The 14,119-nt window shown below is 48.1% G+C and overlaps 1 protein-coding gene across 3 annotated transcripts in view; it reads left to right on the top strand.

The window, feature by feature from the left end:
• HMOX2 (heme oxygenase 2) overlaps positions 1 to 13,256 on the top strand; it is a 37,794-nt gene extending 24,538 nt beyond the window's left edge. For 2 of the 3 annotated variants that reach the window (XM_014730185.3, XM_023616404.2), the window contains exons 2-6: positions 8,901 to 9,027; positions 10,296 to 10,413; positions 10,807 to 11,298; positions 12,251 to 12,377; positions 12,468 to 13,256. In XM_014730185.3, the coding sequence (XP_014585671.1) occupies positions 8,942 to 9,027; positions 10,296 to 10,413; positions 10,807 to 11,298; positions 12,251 to 12,377; positions 12,468 to 12,595 (951 nt within the window). In that variant the 5' untranslated portion in view covers positions 8,901 to 8,941 and the 3' untranslated portion in view covers positions 12,596 to 13,256. Of the gene's footprint in view, positions 1 to 8,028; positions 8,261 to 8,900; positions 9,028 to 10,295; positions 10,414 to 10,806; positions 11,299 to 12,250; positions 12,378 to 12,467 lie in introns of those variants that run through there. The other variant, XM_001502330.7, reaches the window with a different exon arrangement.
• Positions 13,257 to 14,119: the final 863 nt, after the last annotated feature.

Raw genomic sequence — 14,119 nt, 5'->3', positions numbered from 1 at the left:
GCCTTCTGCCCCTGCAGGAATGCTGCTAAGGCTCTGTTGAGCCTGTTTGTAGAGAGGAAAGCACCTGGGAGCCCATAGCACTTCTAGGTTTTCCAAAATGGAAATGCTTCAAAATGGAGATGCTTCAGCAGAAGCATCTTAACTACCCGCTCTCTCTCTCCATCTCCAAATGCTATTCATAGTCATCATTTATGAGAGACCTGAAGCCACAGGTGACAATTGTTGCACCTCAGTGGAAGGAAATAGGACTGACCCTACTTTTATCCACAGGACACATACTTTCAAGATTGTTCCAAAGTTGGAATAATTTTTGCTTGATAGTACCTAGGGGTGACCCGTGGTCTCGTCAGCATTTGCTCTCTTACAACCAGCTCTGTAGGATGTCTCTTGGCTAGGCTTTGTTCTTATAAAATCACAGCCTAACCATTTTAGAATTCAGTCAGGGCTTGGGTTCCCCTCCCCACCTTCCCGGGAGGTGCTTCTCATGGAACTAAAGAGTCTTTGTCTTCCCAGCCCTAAGACTGAGTCCTCTAGTGTAAGGTGAGGTGGCACTTTGAACAGGGCGGGTCTTGTATTTATTTCATTAATGGTAGGAAGTGCTCTTTACCGGAACTGGTCTTCAGCACCAGCAACAGTAGACTTCTTGCCCCTTCTCTGCGCTCTTTTGAATGTTTCAGGTTCTCAGTGTTTCAGGTCGTCCTCAGTGTCTGCTCTGAATGTTTGCTCAAGTGGATTTGAACATGCTAGAGATGAGCACACCTCCCTCCCCAGTAAAAAAAAAAAAGCCTACCGGAGAAGTCTTGGACTTCTGAGTGATGTCAGGTTTTGAGGTTTCTAAGAGGCTGTGCCGTTAGACTAGTCAGCAGTTGTTTTGCTTTCTGGTTGCTTCTTGCCCAAATGTGCAAGTGTGTGTTTAATAAGTCTGATGCAAGGACCTTGTGTCCTTGGCCTCCCCACTTTTCCAGGATTCCTTGTCTGAACTTGCTCTTTATCATGAGGTTAATACTCATCCATTCAGTGAACAGTGTGATGGAATTCACCCAGTGATTAAAATGAGAGGAGTGACACTTGTGAATAAGATTTCCACAGGAGTGGCAGCGCCAGAGTTCAGAGGAGATCTCAGGCCATTTAGTTTATAAACTCAGAAGCTGTTGACCTAGATGATGTGGTTTCCTGAGGGTTTGGGGAGGCCCCTCTTATCAAGTGCCTTGTCGGGTTAGAGCTGATTCAACCCCATCCACTGCTCCCAACATCTGGCTCAGCCAGCATCGAGCACCATCTGCAGTGTGTGTTTTCTAGTCGTAGTGGTCACATGTCTCACCTCAGACAGAACAGGTATTCCCATGTCCTGACATTGCCAGAGAATGAGGGCTGAGTCAGAAGTCCTCAGGTGTGACCTGCACAGAATTATCTATGGATTCCATATTGTTCCTCAGTGTTTCATAATCACTCAGCTCATTTTCATCAACAACTTTCTCAGTAAGACAACATTTGAGGCAGCATTACAGTTTCATGAAACACTTGTACACACATTAGCTCATTTAGTCCTTACAGCACACTTGAGAATGTGGAGCAAAGAGAGTTTTGTTACCCTGTTTTATGGATGAGGAAATTCAGCCTTCAAGACGTTATGACTTACCTATAGCCATGGAGCTACTAAGCATTGGGACTCCAGATCTAAAACAGAATCTTTCTAGCTCTAAAGACCATGCCCTTTGTGCAGGGCCCAGCTACCTTTCCATTCCCAAAGGTGGGCTGGGTCTATAGCAATAATCAGCAGTGAGCGGGAGCCCAGACGTGGCTCCTGTAAACTGACAGGTCCACTGAGCTGCTGCCTGCCCAACATTCCAGTCTCCCTGAGGTTAGGGAGCAGGGCGGGGCCAGTCAGGTGGCTGTTTACCTCAGGCAGGAAACAGGTCGCACCTCTTCTGCACATCCATTCACCTGGGTGGGATGCAAATGGCTCTTGGTACACTACATCCAGGAACAGGGCTTCTTCCCCATGTTGAGAATTTCCTGATGTTTTAGCAAGGTCTGAAAAGCTCACCCAGAGTGTCTCCTAGGGTTGACTAGCTAGTAAACAGCTCTGGGTTCATTCTCAAGTCCTTTTGTATAACTTAACTTTTGTTATAAAATGGTTTCACGGTCTTCTGTCTTATTTGATCCTCCTAATAGTCTTCTGGTATTGAACACTGGTGAAAAATGGAGAGAACCAGAGAGATTTGGAACTCTGAAGAGATGCACTTTCCCGCCCTTGGCTTCCTCTCTCCTGCTCCTCTTCCCTCCACAGTAGCCCTAGCATTCTTTGCTCCCCAGATCATATGTACGGTGTTAGAATGTAGACATATTCAGAAAAGAACTTTTGTGGTGGTGAACAACCTACTTGTTTATATCTGCTGAGGCCTGATGGGAATATTTGGCACCATTAAGACTTGACTTGGCCTGATTGTGGTATTGTTAAACAGAGACAGGTATTCTCACAGAAAAGCCTTTAGGGGATATAGAGAGAAGGAAGAGATCCTGTAATCCAGGAAAAGGAGAGTTTGGGATTCTTGTATTCTGTGTTTACCATCTAAAAACATTTATGGGGCACATCTTGCACATGGTTTTTAAACTGTGACCCTCCTGAATGTTGCCATATAAGTGGGTGGGGTGAGATCATAGACCAAGATGTATACAAATGAAAGGTATTTGTTCAGCCAAAAGAGTGGAAAAAACACACATACTCACCCATGGGCTGTGGGAAGGAAGCTGCACCAACGACCAGGGACAGGCCTTCAGACAGAAGAAACCAGAGGCTTCATTACCTACAGTACTGGCTAAGAAAAGGAGCCAGAGCCTGATGGAGTCCCGGCCCTCACAGGTACACAGGTGAGGAGCAGCCTCAGTGCTGGGCACTGGGGGAGTGGACTTGGAACTGGGCCTGTGTAGAGGGGTCAGGGAGGAGCTGTGGAGCCAGTGCCCAGCTCCGATGTGGAAAGAGCAGCTGAGGGCAGGGACTGCAGGAGACCCTTGGCCAGCTGGAGCCCAGCGATGGGAGCAGTGGACTCTGGAGGAGTAGCGGAGAAAACAACACAGGCAGGTAAATGCAGGAGCCAACCACCTGGGCCCTATAGGATGAGAATGGTCTTGGCCAGCTCTGAGGCATGGGAAATATACATAAGTCAGTAGTTAGAAAATGCACACCAGGAGAGAGAAAGAGAAGGAAGGGGATGGAGGGAGGTAGATCCAAAGAAAGATAAAACCAGATTTCATACCAGTCAATTCAGAAACATAGTACCCAATTAAAATTTTTATTATTTTACTTGATATTTTAAAATTTAACCAATATTTTCTTGTTACCCACATACACCTCCTTCATTTAGTTAGCTTTCTCAGTAGGCATTCCATTTGTGCATCTGAAACAGTTACAGCTCAGGTTGGAGAATCCCCAGGGTGCTGAGCTGTGAGTGATTTGGAACATGGTATTGGACTCTGAGAATCTGAGTCTGAGGGAGTCTTGATGATCTGTCTTGTGGGAAGGTTTTGGTTTAACTAGGGAAACAAGACACTGGCACTTGCGGAAGCTGAAAAATAGTCACTTCTTAATGTGATGTCAGTTCTATACAGGAGTGAACTCTGAAGCCTCTAACAGCTGTCTAGGAAGCAGGCAGGGACTCTTGATGCCCAGCCACAAGCCATTCATCCAGGAGGGAGCAGCCACTTCCTTCCCTCTGGCTGTTTCCTCCTCTGCACATGTGGGTGACAACACTAGCTCATGTTGTGGGCATCCAGTGAAGTACAGTAGCGGGTCATGGTTGAATGTACCAATTCCAGATTCAAGCGGGAGAATTGTTCTAATTCCAGGGAGCTGGTCGCCCTGCCTTTCCTTCCCCCTCCTCCCACCTTCCTCTTGAGTGCTGGCTGACCTCAGCAAACAGCTCCCTTCCTTCAGTTGTGGTTTTCCGGGGCAGAGAAAAACAATGAGATTGAAAAAGAAAATTGTTATAGATGAAGTCTTGTGTTGTTTTTGTTTTTTCTTAAGATTTTATTTTTCCTTTTTCTCCCGAAAGTGTTTCCAGTGCATAGTTGTATATTTTTACTTATGGATCCTTCTAGTTGTGGCATGTGGGACGCTGCCTCAGGATGGCTTGATGAGTGGTGCCATGTCCGCGCCCAGGATCCGGACTGGCGAAACCCTGGGCCACCGGAGCGGAGTGCATGAACTTAACCACTTGGCCCGGGGCCAGCCCCATAGATGAAGTCTTTATTGTGCCTTTTTGAATCACCGGATGAGGAATGAGTGATGGAGTCCTTGCATATGTTTCTGTCTGGTGGCAGTGCACTAAGCTGACACCTTCTGAGATTTGCTGGACCTGAGTCTCCATGGAGGAAGATTTAACATCGTTGAACATGTCTGTTCTTTTACAAGCCCTAGTGCCTTGAGCCTGCAATTTACCAGGAGCGGTAGCTTTGAAATGAGTGTTCTGGATCTATTGGCAGGACTACAGGAACCTCTTTTGCTGGAAGGAACGTGGGTGATAGGTTGTTGCCACTTCTGTCAGATCAGGTGTGGGAGACAAAACTAGTAGCCATCAAGTGAATGGCTAGGAGTACAGGAATTTTGGAGTTATGGAGGCAGATTTTATAAACAGAGGGTCACAGTTTTCTAGAGTTAGAAGAGAAAGAGGGCACATTGACCTTTCTGGAATTTGTAAAGGGCCCAGGGGACTTCCTGTTGACTAGTTAGCACAGTGCAGGATTCTAGCTGGGTTGCTTGCTCCAGTTCCTCTCTTTCTGTCTCTCTGTCCCTCTTTCTCCTTCTACTCTGCCTTTCCCTCCCCCTTTTCAAGAGAGTTGAGCCACTTTATATAAAAGATGGAGCCAACTGGCTAAAAAGTCCAACAAATAGTAAGTATTTGTAGCTTTCCAAATTTCCTTCCTGTCATCATCAGTATACTTACATACTTTTTCACATAGTTGTAGTCAGTATTTGGGTCCTTTTTTTAAGAAATAAGTTTATGTAGACTTTTCCATGCGTGGATGCATCCCATCAGCTTGTTGCAGCTGTGCCAGGATTCCACTGTTTGCTGTTGTTTGAGCAGTCCTACTCTATATTGTTAAGCTGTGTGACTTTTTTCTAATGTCATAGGGCTATTCCACATTTTGGTATGGATTACTGTTAGTACTTCTTGAAGTGAATGTACTGGAGTGGAATCTTTTTGTTGTTTTTGTTACGGAGTGGGGCAGCCTGTTGTCGATAATGAGAAGGTGAAGTCTAGAAAGATTCTACATTTACGATTTGGTCTCTGATTTTCTAGGAATTCCAGTGGTTCCTGCAAAGAAAAAAGAATTCAAGTGTAGAGGTCGGCCAGACTGAGTTTAGACATGTAGCTTTTCAGAGAATGCAGTGAAATCTGTTTCTGATGTTGCAAGACAGCTTCTGAATGTTGCACTATGTGGCCAGTCCCTTGAAGAACAGTGACCAGGCCATAGGGGTAGACACAGGCTGCCTCCCCTGGCACCCAGCCTGTGTGGGTTGAATGTACCAACAGAGCCTTCCTAAGCAGCACCCCCCACCCCGCACACAGATGGTGCTTTTAGCCTGCACTAAGGACACACTATTTTTGCTGCTGGGTAGGATAAGCTGGTATCTATTTTTCCTTCAAAGCAAAATCGTTAAATCATGTTTTGAGTTTAGAAGACTCTTGAAGTAGTGGACATCAGAATACTTTTCACTGTTTTTTTTTTTTAACTGCATATTGTTGACAGTATGCATTAGACCATTGCCTACCTGCCTTCTTTCCTTTAGGTTTTTTATTCAACAAGTGTTTGTTTTCCAGGCCCTGGAGCTACAGCAGTGAAACAGACAGCTGTGGCCCTGCCCCTGGGGCCAAAGTTGGGCCTTCTGCCAGGTGGGAGGAGGGAATTGGGGCTCTCAGGCAGGACTGAGGTGAAACAGGGTGGGCAGAGTGTGCCTAAGGGGAGACTGGCACAGATAAATTGTTACTGAACAAAAGAAAATGCCAAGGTGGGCATCTGTGGAAGCAACATTCTCTTCCCCTGTGTTTTATTTAAGAGAAGCAAAAGGCCTTGTTGCTTGAGCAAGACTGCACCCTCCCAGAGCATGCAGTTATTATCCAGTGAAACAGTTAATGATCAGATTTAATCACGTACACAGTCACTATTGTGCAGCATAATTAGGTGCAAGAAGTTTACTGTTACTGCAGTTGGTAACCTAGGCAACCAGATTGCACTTGTTCTTGCTTTTGCCCACTTTTAGTTTCACCTGCAAGCAGCTTGAGGGCTGCAGTCCTCAGGTGCCTGGAGTGTGACCTTAGCACAGCCATGTGTTCTGCCACCTATCTAAAGACTCTGAGACCTTTTACTGCACCCTTCTCTCCTCTAGGTGTCCCAGAGCTCCCATCCCCGCACCCTCTCCTCTCTGCAGCCAACCTGAGTGCTGAGCAGCTCGGGACAAATCTTGGCTCTCAGGATGTCCAAGGGTGTGGAGCTCAGATGTTCTTTCTTAAAAGTCTATAAAACGAGATTAGCATGAACAAGCCGGTGTGGGGGTTATTCTGCAGCTGGCAAAGTCTGCCTTGGCCCCTGGGTAAAAGCACTCATAGCTGGGCAGCCTTACGTGCTCTCTGTGGTCTGTCCCATTTCTACTTTGTTCATATTGTTCCTTGTTCTAGATGCCTTTCCTCTCCCCCACCCTAAATGCTGTCTGTAGTTGAGGGTCCTGGGTAATTTCTCCCTTCTCCAGGAAGCCTCTCAGAATACTCTTCCTTCATGTGATGACCACCTACCTTTGCATTCTGGACTTAACGTTAATGCACGGTACAATTCATCAGCATTATCGGAGAGGAGAGTATGTTTGATTGGGAGTCAAGAGAAGATCCCCATTTTCTATATATTCTGCTATTTTCTTTTTTTCCCCCAGCTTTATCGAGATATAATTGACAAAATTGTAATATGTTTAAAGTCTACAATATGATGATTTGATATACACATACATTGTGAAAGGATTCCCCCAATCGAGTGAATTAACACATCCATCACCACACATATTTACCTCTTTTTTTTAGTGAGAATGTTTAAGATCTACTCAGCAAATTTCACTTATGTAATGCAGTATTGTCAACTAGTCACCACTGCTATTCATTAGATCCTCAGACAATATTCATCTTTTAACTGAAATTTTGTACCCTTTTACCAACCTCTTCCCATTATGCCACCGTCAGCCCCTGGCAACCACCATTCTACTCTAAGAGTTCAACCTTTTTTTTTTTTTTTTTTTTTTCAAAATTCCACATGTATGTGATACCATGCATAGCTTTCTCTGTCTGGCTTATTTTACTTTATGCTATTTATTTTCTAAGCATTTTTGGATAACATCAGTGAGCCTCAATCAAAATACAAGTCCAAACAATCATGTCTGGTATTTACTGAGTGCTTACTACGTGCACGTACTGCGCTAAAAGCCTTACCTTCTGTGCTCTCATTTAATCTGCCCTATCGTTAATCCCATTGTATAAAGGCTAAATCTATAGGCAAGAGAAGGTTCAGAAAGATCATGTTGAGCAAACCATGCATTATAATATTCCAAAAGCTAATGGAGAAGATATAACTACATGCCTAAAGAGAAACTCAAAAAGGATATTTACCAACACATTAACAGTGGTTATATCTGTGGGTTTAGAGAGGGGTGGTTTTTGTTTTCTTCATTATACCTTCGAAGGACCATTTCTTACATGTCTTTGTCCCCTTTGACACCTATTTCTGGATGGAACACATAGGAAATGGTCAGTGAATAGATACTGGTTGAGGTAGAAAATGAAGGTGTCTTCTTTCTGTGACTTGATTTGGCCCCAATTTTGGTAGCTCTGGTTTCATGAATTACTTTTTAGTTGTTGGTGCAACAGTGCTGCTATTCATCTGGAAAGTTCCCCAGATGTGCTGCCCCTCTGCACTGCCAGAGTGGAGGCCTCTAGGGGTGGAGGAGGAGCTTGTCGTGTTGTGGGACTGTATTTCTCTGGCTGCCGAAGGCTCAGCCCTGGCAGCAGGCACCGAGAGCTGATTGGCCAGCTTGTGTGTTTTCCTTCAGCCCTGCGGAGTCTGGAGTAGGCTGGGGAGTGTCTGCTTGCTTGGTGACTCAGTGTAGCTGATGTAGGTTGTCCTCTGCTTTAAAGCAGAGCAACTTGAGCAGCCTGGCTTAATGTTCCAGTTAGTGCCCAGCTCTGCTGCTCTCTGCACAAGGCCACCCAACCCTTAACAGGTAGGACCAGATGGTTTCAGATGCGCTTGCTGCCAAACTCAGAGCTACTGCGCCATTGCTTTTTTTACTTAAAGCTTTATCTGTGATGTTTTCTTAGTTATTTTATGTTTTAGGTAACTTTTAATTTTGATATAATTTCAGTCCACACAGAACAGTTGGAAGACTAGTACAAAGAACTCTTGTGTACCTTTTATCCAGATGCACCATCAGCATTTTGCCTCATTTGCTTTACTTGTGGCTGTCCTCCCTCCCTCCCTCCCTATCTCTCTCTACGTATATGTGTGTATACACACACACACACACATTTTCTGAACCATCTGACAATAGTTGCAGACTTTGTGTCCCTTTACTTTTGAAAACCTCAGTATGTATTTCCTAAAACATGGACATTCTCTTACATAATCACAGTACAATTATAAAAAACAGCAAGTTCAACATCAGTACAATGTTATTACCTAATCCACCGTCCATATTCAGATACAATCACAGTAATGGCAGAGCTTTATTTTTAAAGAAAACAGTCCTGAGGCATGTGGGTGACTCCTTGGTTATGTTGGCTCAGAGGAGAGCAGAACCAGCAGGTGTTTGGGGGAAGTGACTGCTGTGAGCGCCACGTCACCAGCTCCTCATGTCTCTACAGGACCAGAGAAGTGAGAGCAGCAAGAACTACACTCAGCAACCATGTCAGTGGAACTGGAGACCTCAGAGGGGGTGGATGAGTCAGAGAAAAAGAGCTCTGGGACCCCAGAAAAAGAAAACCACACCAGGTGAGCAATGGGGGCTGGTTGAGTTGTCAGGTGGGCCCAGAGCCCAGCTTTGTGTGCTGAAGGCACCAGGCTGTGGTCAGGGGCCTTGCTGTTGTGGCCCCCAGGATGCCTGGTTGGAACTGCAGAGACAGCATACTGCACCCTGGACTGCTCAGCACTTCCCTGTTCCTTCCCGAGGAGGCAAGAGAGGCACTGCCAGGAGTGCTGAGTGACAGTGTTGGACGGTACTTCTAGTCCTGTAGGTTAAAAGCCTCGGCGTTTTTGGCATCTGGGGTGAGAAAGGGTAATCAGAGGCAAAGCTGGCACTTTTTCTAGTGTCTTCCATCTCTCAGAATGTGGGAGCAACTCTAACTCCAGAGGTTTTTCTTACTGGCTAGGGCCTGTTCACACTAAGCCTCAAGTTACTGGGGTCTCTTCTTGATCATTCTTAGCCTCTTGTTATAGCCTTGTCATTGGCAAAGTTCTTTTTTCATATCTTGAAATAATTGCTAATAATAAATAACTCTCAGCACATGGGTGATACGAGCTAATCTCCTAAAGAAGCCAGCAGAGGCTGGGTTGTGAGAGGCCAAATTTTTCTCACTCTAGTGGATGATTGTGTGGACACACGTGAGCCCCTGCCCAGTGCTACCATTTAGGGTCATGTGTTCTTTAGAGCCTTGTCCAGTATTGGCTACTGGCATCTATTGACACAACTTTATCCTGTGTAATTTTGTTAAGCAGCACAAACCTGGGTCCTGGCTCCAACCTCCCCAGTCTTTGTTTCATTCTCATCATCCTACGTCTGGGCCCAGCCACATGTAGTCCTGAAGAGGCTAGGAGTCCAAGGTGGGAGGAAGGCAGCAGGGCTGCCTCAGGAGATCCATGGTCAGTCCTTCACAGTGGTGTGGCTTCCAAGAGACACGTTCCCAAAGGCTGGCTGTTCCCTGGAGAAGCCAGCAAACACTGGTGGTATTAGAAGTGTGTGTTTCTTCAGGCACTAGGTGGCAACAGAAGCAAAGCATCCTTCTTTTGAGTGGTTCAGAGAGACATGGATACTGTTGAAGAGTAGGCCATAGACATCCCACATGTCGCCCAAGTCCTTGGGGCAGACTGGGGTTTGCCTGCGCCTTGCTCCCTGGCAAGACCCTGTGTCCATACTAGAGTTGAGTTTCTGAATGGCCCCTGCCTCCAGCTCAGTGAGTGGACACCCTGGAGCTGGGAAGGGCTTAATTCACCCATGCAGCCATGCATGCATATGCGCATGCACACACACCCTCTCTCCACAGGATGGCTGACCTCTCCGAGCTCCTGAAGGAAGGGACCAAGGAAGCACACGACCAGGCAGAAAACACCAAGTTTGTCAAGGACTTCTTGAAAGGCAACATTAAGAAGGAGCTGTTTAAGGTTTGTGCCCTAGTCACAGACGGGTCGTGTTGGAGGCCTTAGTCCTGCAAGCAAGGTCCCCCTGGAGCTGCTCCGAGGGGGAAGCTGGCCCTATCTCCACACTCCGCTCTTTCTTGATGTCAGGCTGTGGTTTTCCAGGCTTAAGTGGAATAACAAAGTGATGTAAAGGAAGCAAAAGTGTCCACATTCCAAAGAATTCACCATGTCCTTCCTTTAAGGAACAGTTTCCTGGGTATGTGAAATAATTCACTATATAAAAACAAGCATTTGGGGGTTGGAAAGGGGGCTGCTGCCCAAGCCTTTGTCTCCAGCTGCTCGAATGTGGTGGGCTCGGGAGTTGCTGGCCAGGGCTTGCAGCCCTTTCCCATGGTCTCCTCCCATCACCCTCAACAGCTGGCCACTACTGCACTTTACTTCACATACTCAGCCCTCGAGGAGGAAATGGACCGCAACAAGGACCACCCAGCCTTTGCCCCCTTGTACTTCCCCTTGGAGCTTCACCGGAAGGAGGCCCTGACCAAGGACATGGAGTATTTCTTTGGTGAGGACTGGGAGGAGCAGGTGCAGTGCTCTGAGGCTGCCCGAAAGTATGTGGAGCGGATCCACTACGTGGGGCAGAATGAGCCGGAGCTGCTGGTTGCCCACGCCTACACCCGCTACATGGGGGACCTCTCGGGGGGCCAAGTGCTAAAGAAGGTGGCCCAGCGGGCACTGAAACTCCCTAGCACGGGGGAAGGGACCCAGTTCTACCTGTTTGAGAATGTGGACAACGCGCAGCAGTTCAAGCAGTTGTATCGGGCCAGGATGAACGCATTGGACCTGAACTTGAAGACCAAAGAAAAGATCGTGGAGGAAGCCAACAAGGCCTTCGAGTACAACATGCAGGTACTGCTGGGGGCCAGGTGGGAAGGGGGCCTCCGATGACAGGAGCCAATCCACAGCTGCCTGAACGGGCATCAGTACATTAGGACAGAAGAGCTAGAGCCTGCCAAAAAGGAAGTCGAGGGACGAAATAGGCCACAGAGGGCGAGCCCAGTGGTGGCTCCGCCTTGTTTGAGACACAGCTTGTGTTTTGGGAAGGTGGGCCTCCAGCATGTAGAAGTGTTGGGGAGAATGGAGCTGTCTCCCTCCTTCTCACCATAGCATTCTGTTCTTGAGGAATAGATTTACTCCTTTTTAGTAAGGGGTGCTATGAAAAGTCCTGCTTGGTAAGTTCAGGAAGAGAACCAAGGAGAGTGAGGAGCGTAACTCAGATTACAAGTAGCCCTTAGATGGTGCTGAGCCTGCGGAGGCTGATTCTGTGCTCAGAGCCCAGACTAGACCTCAGCACCAGGAGAGTGGCCACTGGGGGAGTGAAGTGCCAGCCTGACCACAGGCCCGTCATCCCTCTGGCCTGACACATCAGCAGGCCTCTGAGAGCCACTCAAGATGGGTGCGCCCTGCCAGGGCCTCATTCTCCAATGTTGTTCTTTTTCCATCCTTTGTTGCTAAGAATACCCAGCAACTGGAAGTGGGTAAGTCTGTGTGCTTACATGGTGTTTGTGCACAGTGCTTTTGCTTTCTCCTCTCTCTGCCCTGATATTTTCAGTGTCCAGGGAAGATCCACCACAGTCAGCACTTGTGGGGTGCCAGGCAGCACAGGTACAGCCACCCCTCCCAGAGCTCGTGCTAGGGAGAAGTGCCAGGGCAGTGCGGCCACCCCCAGCATTGATTGGGCTGTTGGTTTGCACTCTTGAGCAAGCCTCACCTGCTCCAGCTCCCTCTGCATGGGGGACATTTTCTCTGAAAGCAGAGTATACAAAGTCCAGTGATGGCTGTCAATCCTCTGTTCCTGCAGATATTCAATGAACTGGACCACGCTGGCTCCTTGCTAGCCAACGAGACCCTGGAGGATGGGCTCCCTTTGCATGATGGGAAAGGAGATATGGGTAAATGCCCCTACTATGCTGCTAAACAAGACAAAGGTAGGTCTTGCGTGTCCCGAGCTCCCTCCCAGGGTGAGCATATCAGCATCCCCCACTGATGCGATGTCCCCTGTTGGTACTGCCATACAGGTGTCCTGGAGGGCAGCAGCTGTCCCTTCCAAACAGCCGTGGCTGTGCTGAGCAAGCCCAGCCTCCAGTTCATTCTGGCCGTCGGTGTGGCCCTGGCTGCTGGCCTCTTGGCCTGGTACTACATGTGAAGGACCCATCACACCATGCTCGCACCGTCCTCCTGAGTGACCACTGGCCCACCCCCACCCCCAACCGGGACTAAACTACCACCTCAGGTGACTTTTTCTTAATGCTGGGTTTGAGAAAACAAGCAACCAATAAAAGCCAGATGCTGAAGCCTCTATCTGTCAGCATCCTCTTGGCAGGTCAAATGCTGAGCTGGGTTCAAGCCCATCCTCCCTGCAGCCCCCAGGCTATAGCACCAGGAGCAGCCAGTGCAGCTCACCGGGCTGACCTGGGCCTCTGGAACCAGCTCTGCTCCCTGGGCACCCACACCTCTGACCCGAGGCTCGTTCCCGTTGTTCTTCCTTGTGTCGGCATTTAAATGGAGATTTTCCCCGTCCTGGGAGCAGAGCACTCAGCAACCCTAGGCTGCCATAGCTATGTGGGAGGGAGGGGGGCCTCTCCAGATGCTGCTGTTCTACTGTGGGGCCTCTCCCCAGGGTCAGGGGGAGCTAAGAGGGGCAGAGGCCAAGCTTGCACCCTGCCTCAGCGGCCCTGGGAGCCATGTCCTGGGTAGCCGTCCTCGTCCCTCTCAAGCAGAAACCCCTGAGAGGGCTCTGTTCAGCTGTGACCTCTCTTCTCTGCCCTGTGTAAATGCTACAGCACTCAATAAAGCGGACTCTAACAGCTGCCTCCATACTTCCTTCTCGCCGCTCCCATGCAGCCCCCTCCAGCCCTTCCTGTGTTCCCAACACTGCTGTCACCTTCCCACAGCCCTCCTCTCCAGGGCAACGTCACTCTGACTGTCTCACAAAGACCCTTCAAGTCTACGTGGTCCTGTGGTTTTCTGACTCTCAGAAGTGCTTTGGAGGTTTTCTGCTTTTTGAAATTTTTTTTTATAAATTAGGATAAAAAATTATATGCTTGTATTATATAACAATTCATTGTCTAAAATAGAAATGACTTATTTTTATTACTAGGCGTCTGTTACCTGTTTTATATATTAAGGATGTGCAAAAGTTTAATTCACAAGAGTTAAATGGTGGGGAAACTTTGTTCGACTACTGACCAAGCCTATGCACCTTCACAGTTCAGATGAGAGGTAGGGGCAGAGCAGGCCCAGAACCTAGGGGTCCAGACTGCCTGCCCCCTGTTAGCCTTGAGACCAGAAGCCTCAGCCCCAGTGGCTCTGTCTTGCTTGAGGGAGTGAGAACCTGCCTACAAGGTGGGATGACCCTGAGTTCGAGCTAGGAGCTCCAGCTGAAGGTCCCGTGAGCAGATGCCAAGGTGTGGACCTGGGTGAAACCAGCATCAGAGATAGTAAGGTGACCTTACAGCCCTGTGAAGCCAACTCATGCCCTGGCCCGGCACAGCTGGAATCCCAGTCCTCATCCACACTGGACTCTGGCTTGGTTTAATTAGGTACTTAAAGGTCAGCGTCATGCCTGGGCAGTCACTGTGGCATAAGCACTGACACCCTGAGGACTCAACCCCCTGCCCTTAGACTACCTGTAGCCCCTCCCTCTTTCCCTCACAAAAGGAAGCCAGGC

The sequence above is a fragment of the Equus caballus genome, chromosome 13 (genome assembly GCF_041296265.1).
Source record: "Equus caballus isolate H_3958 breed thoroughbred chromosome 13, TB-T2T, whole genome shotgun sequence".
NCBI classification, from domain to species: Eukaryota; Metazoa; Chordata; class Mammalia; order Perissodactyla; family Equidae; genus Equus; species Equus caballus.
This window is presented reverse-complemented; position numbering and strand designations above follow the sequence as displayed.